Source organism: Callorhinus ursinus, unplaced genomic scaffold (assembly GCF_003265705.2).
Source record: "Callorhinus ursinus isolate GAN/ISIS: 27379988/994484 unplaced genomic scaffold, GSC_fseal_2.0 scaffold22, whole genome shotgun sequence".
Lineage (NCBI taxonomy): Eukaryota > Metazoa > Chordata > Mammalia > Carnivora > Otariidae > Callorhinus > Callorhinus ursinus.
The window spans coordinates 25,788,588-25,793,381 of record NW_027397084.1 but is presented as its reverse complement, the minus strand read 5'-3'; the positions used below and the strand labels follow the sequence as shown (position 1 = coordinate 25,793,381).

Genomic DNA, 4,794 nt, shown 5'->3' with positions numbered 1-4,794 from the left:
ACTTCTTTGTTGCGAGAAAAATGCAAAACAAATAATAAACTTCACGAAAACATATACATTTATAATTTCAGAACCCAGTGGAAATCACCTTTTGCAAATGTGTAACCTCTTTATAATTGTGTCTTTGTTACTAACAATCCTGAGCAGTTGAATTGCCAGTTAGTATGAGGCTTTCAAAACAGGCCTGAATAATATTCCACCGTAAAATAACATTCATATGTAACCACTGACAATTGCCACTTGGTTAAGGTATCTTGTTTCTAATTTTACAGGTGTCAGATCTGGCTTGCTTCAGTCAGCTTCTTTGCCAGTCTCATCACCTGTCATTTCTGGTTAAAACTTTATCACACTTAGATGATTGGAAAACAGTATAGACATGTGAGGAAGAGATTCTACTTCTGAGGCACAGGCATTCTTTGGTAATTATTAGAAAAATCTCCAGAGGGAACATATTTACAAACATCTAATAAAATATTTCAAGCCAGTGGGAATTTAATGTGTCCATCTTGGATTTAACTTGACATTAATTGACATTCTTATGGTGTGTTAAAAGACAAAGTTAATGTGGTATTCTTAGGGGTCATTAAATGTATTGCTTTTTATAGATGATTTGAGTCTTGTGCTAAAAAATAGTTTTGTTTTAATTAAATCAACAATTCCTTCAAGATTAAGAAATACAATAAAAAGCATATGAGTCTATGCCTTTTTATGAGCCAGGAATGCTCCTAGAAGTTGGTGGTAATATATAGCTCTGATATTTTTATGGTAATTGCTTTCAGATTTTAAAGAAGCAAGTTCAAACATTTTCTAGAGAACTGTTCAGTGCTGGTCTTAGTTCTCAAGGGTGCAAAGAAATGATGTTTATCTCTAATCTTTGTGCCAAAGGCAAAAAACAAACGACAAACCCTGTGATTAGGGGTGTGCTAAAGAGAGTTGCAGTTCAAACATTTTTGCAGCACTCATTTTCTCAGGAGCTTAGGTCCTACTTCTGCACTAGTACTATTACAATACTGATACCTTCTTTCTGATACACAAAACTGTGTCCTCCCTTCAGTACACTGTGTTAGTGACAAATAAGTTTGAAATTCTTTTCTTCTTGAGGTCAGCAAGATAATTCTCGTCAGTGTCCTTGTGTCTCTGGGTGAACTTACTTGGTTTTAAGACTTAGTACATCAGTCAATGTCCAGGCTGGTGCCAAGTGGCTACACTTCTAAAATAATCATCATGAAAATGTATAATATCATTCTTTGGCTTAATACATACACATCCTCTTCATTTTAGGCTAAGCCTATCCTATAAATTTGGAATATATCTCTGATGCTGAATAATTTTAGAGCCACGCCATTGCCTAAAATCAGGCCATACTTTTTCATTTGTATAGAAAGTTTAAAAATAGAGTGATGTGAAAAGTATATTAAAAATCTTAGAGTTGGGGTGCCTGGGTGGCTCAGTTGGTTAAGCGACCAACTCTTGATTACAGCTCAGGTCATGATCTCAGTGTCTTGAGGTTGAGCCCCAGTGTAGGAGCACTGCGCTCAGCACAGGGTCTGCTTGAGATTCGCTCTCTCCCTTTTCCTCTGCTCCTCTGCCCACTTGCACACTCTCTCTTTCTTTCTCTAAATAAATAAAATCTTAAAAAAAAATCTTAGAGTCATACACAAAAGCTACACTGTTGAAGTTTATTGGTTAATTAGAATTAGTTAGTTAATTGGAAAGTAGATTTATCAATATTTCCTTTATGGCATTTTTCTTTTCTATTGAGAAATTTCTGGGGCATCTAGGTGACTCAATCAGTTAAGCATCCGACCTTTGATTTTGGCTCAAGTCATGATCTCTGGGTCCTGTGATCAAGCCCTGCACTGGGGAGTCTGCTTATCTCCCTCTCCCTCTGCCCCTGCCCCTGCTCAGTGTGCTCTCTCTCTCTTAAATAAATAAATAAATCTTAAAAAAAATTTCTTTGCCACCCTGAGATCAAATAAATATCTTTTAATTTTTCACTGTCTCTTTCTTATATATCTGAAATATAATGTAATCATAACATGTACACATCCTTGCATGACACAGGGGCTTTGTCCTTTTTTTTCCTTCTCAAAATTCAGTATTCAGTATCAGTGCCTTAGTTCAGGAGTCTGCAGATGTTTTCTGTAAAATGCCAATAGTAAATATTTTCAGCTTTGTTGGAACTATTCAAGTCTGCCGTTACATCACAAAAACAGTCATGGTCAATATATAAAGGAATGGGTGGGGGCGTCTGGGTGGCTCTTGTTGGTTAAGCATCCGCCTTCAGCTCAGGTCATGATCCCACAGTCCTGGGATCGAGCTCCCACACTGGGTTCCCTGCTCAGCTGGGAGTCTGCTTCTCCCTCTTCCTCCCCCTACTTGTTCTCTCTCTCTCATTTGCTCTCCCTCAAATAAATAAATAAAATCTTTTTTAAAAAATGGCAAGTACCCTTTTAAAAAAAAGGAATGGGTGTGGCTGAATTCCAATAAATACTTACAAAAGCAGTAAGTAATGGGTCCTAGTAGTTGGTATCTAATATCTTATATGTTCTCAGAAGCATATAAAACTCCGAGATAAGATGTCAGGCTGTCTTATTCATGGTTATATCTGCCTTTTTAGGATTGGTCTGAGCATGTAGTACAGACCCAATACAAGTCTATTAAGTGAAAAAAAAAACAATTTCTGTTCTGTGTTCAATCAAATATATTTTATAAGTATAAGAAAAATAGATACAAGTATACGGGAGTGAGCTCGCTCTGTTCCTCTCGCTGCAGCCCCGGCGGTAGCAGCCGCTGAGCCTGCCACCACCACCCCTGAGCAGAAGATGGCTGTGCCTCCCATGTATGCTGATCTTGGCAAATCTGCCAGGGATGTCTTCACCGAGGGTTATGGATTTGGCTTAATAAAACTTGACTTGAAAACAAAATCTGAGAATGGACTGGAATTTACAAGCTCAGGTTCAGCCAACACTGAGTCCACCAAAGTGATGGGCAGTCTGGAAACCAAGTACAGATGGACTGAATATGGTCTGACGTTTACAGAGAAATGGAACACTGACAACACACTAGGCACAGAGATCACTGTGGAAGATCAGCTTGCACGTGGACTGAAGCTGACCTTTGATTCATCGTTCTCACCAAACACAGGGGAAAAAAATGCTAAAATCAAGACAGGGTATAAGCGGGAGCACATCAACCTGGGCTGTGACGTGGATTTCGACATTGCCCGTCCTTCAGTCCGGGGTGCTGTGGTGCTGGGATATGAAGGCTGGCTGGCTGGCTACCAGATGAATTTTGAGACTGCAAAGTCTCAAGTGACCCAGAGCAACTTTGCGGTTGGCTACAAGACTGACGAATTCCAGGTCCACACTAACGTAAACGATGGGACAGAATTTGGTGGCTCCATTTATCAGAAGGTGAACAAGAAGTTAGAGACCGCTGTCAATCTGGCCTGGACAGCAGGAAATAGTAACACTCGCTTTGGAATAGCGGCCAAGTATCAGATCGACCCTGATGCCTGCTTCTCGGCTAAAGTGAACAACTCCAGCCTGATAGGTTTAGGATACACTCAGACCCTAAAGCCAGGTATCAAACTGACCCTATCCGCTCTGCTGGATGGCAAGAATGTCAATGCTGGCGGCCACAAGCTTGGTCTAGGGCTGGAATTTCAGGCATAAATGAATACTGTACAGTCATTTAATTTTAAACTATTTTGAGCCTAGCTACCTTCAGAATTTAGTGTACCTTTTAATGTTGTATGTCTGGGATGCAACTATTGCTAAGTGTCATGTTAGACCTCCAGGTTAAAGATGATTCAGCTTTAAGGTGTTACCCTTTCAGAGGTACAGAAGAAATCCAAGTCCATGAAAAGTTCTTTCAGCTGTAGACTTGGGGGGAGCTTGGTGGCCCCTCCAGAGAGTTCAGGTTTCTTTTTTATCTAGAAATGGCTGCAAATGGAAGCTGATAATTTATAGGCACTTTGTTAATTGGTATGGAGTACATGAATGAAATTATGACTTCCTGAGAATTGAACTGGGTTTCCTACCCGAAGGAAGGAGAGACTCACTGATGGTGTGTATAAACCCATCTGAAAGAGACTTTTTTAGACAGATTTTCCTGACCTGTTTCCACCCCAGTCCATCACCTCTTTTACAACAAAAGTAATCTGCAGACTGTGGTAGCTGTTTCTTTTGTCCCATTTTGGGGTAGAGAAGATGGATGTAATGAAGCCACTAATTCAGGACTTAATTCCCTCTCATGTTGTGGTTTTCTGCCCCTGCACCAGAGTATGAAATAGCTTCTAAAAGTCCCAGCTCTGAGCTGGGAAGAGTCTCTGTGACTGTAATCACATTGTGACAACACTAGGAATCTAAATTGTTCTATTCTTGCCACTTGGTTTATTTTTTAGCCGTTTAATGGGTACATTTTAGAGTCTTCCATTTTGTGTGGAATTAGATCCTCCCCTTCAAATGCTGTAATTAACATCTCTTAAAGTAAAACTTGAATAAAATATTGAAACCTCAAAAAAAAAAAGTATATGGGAGTGGCATCAGTAAAAATGGTGGAGCAGGGAACTCAAAGAGCTTGTCTCACTATAGAAACACTAGAAAACCTGGCAAAAACTGTCAAAATCAACTTTGTCAGAACTCTGGAAAACAGTCAAAGGTTTATAGCAATCAACTGAACATTTAATCAATAGAAAGGCAACTGAATACTGGCAGGAGAACTTTATAACAATTTAAATTACCCATGACTTCACTTCCCCCAGCTCAGTGGCAGTCTTGAAGATAGCAG

General features: G+C 39.5%; 1 protein-coding gene across 1 annotated transcript; it reads left to right on the top strand.

Moving 5' to 3' along the window:
* The first annotated feature begins 2,755 nt into the window (after positions 1–2,755).
* LOC112838050 (non-selective voltage-gated ion channel VDAC1-like) lies at positions 2,756–4,512 on the top strand. Its single transcript, XM_073905220.1, has one exon. The coding sequence runs from the start codon at positions 2,826–2,828 to the stop codon at positions 3,675–3,677; it is 852 nt and encodes a 283-aa protein (XP_073761321.1). The 5' UTR covers positions 2,756–2,825; the 3' UTR covers positions 3,678–4,512.
* The last annotated feature ends 282 nt before the right edge of the window (positions 4,513–4,794 follow it).

Coding starts and splice junctions, on each gene's coding strand:
- LOC112838050 (XM_073905220.1), top strand. CDS start 2,826: ATGGCTGTGCCTCCCATGTATGCTGATCTTGGCAAATCTGCCAGGGAT.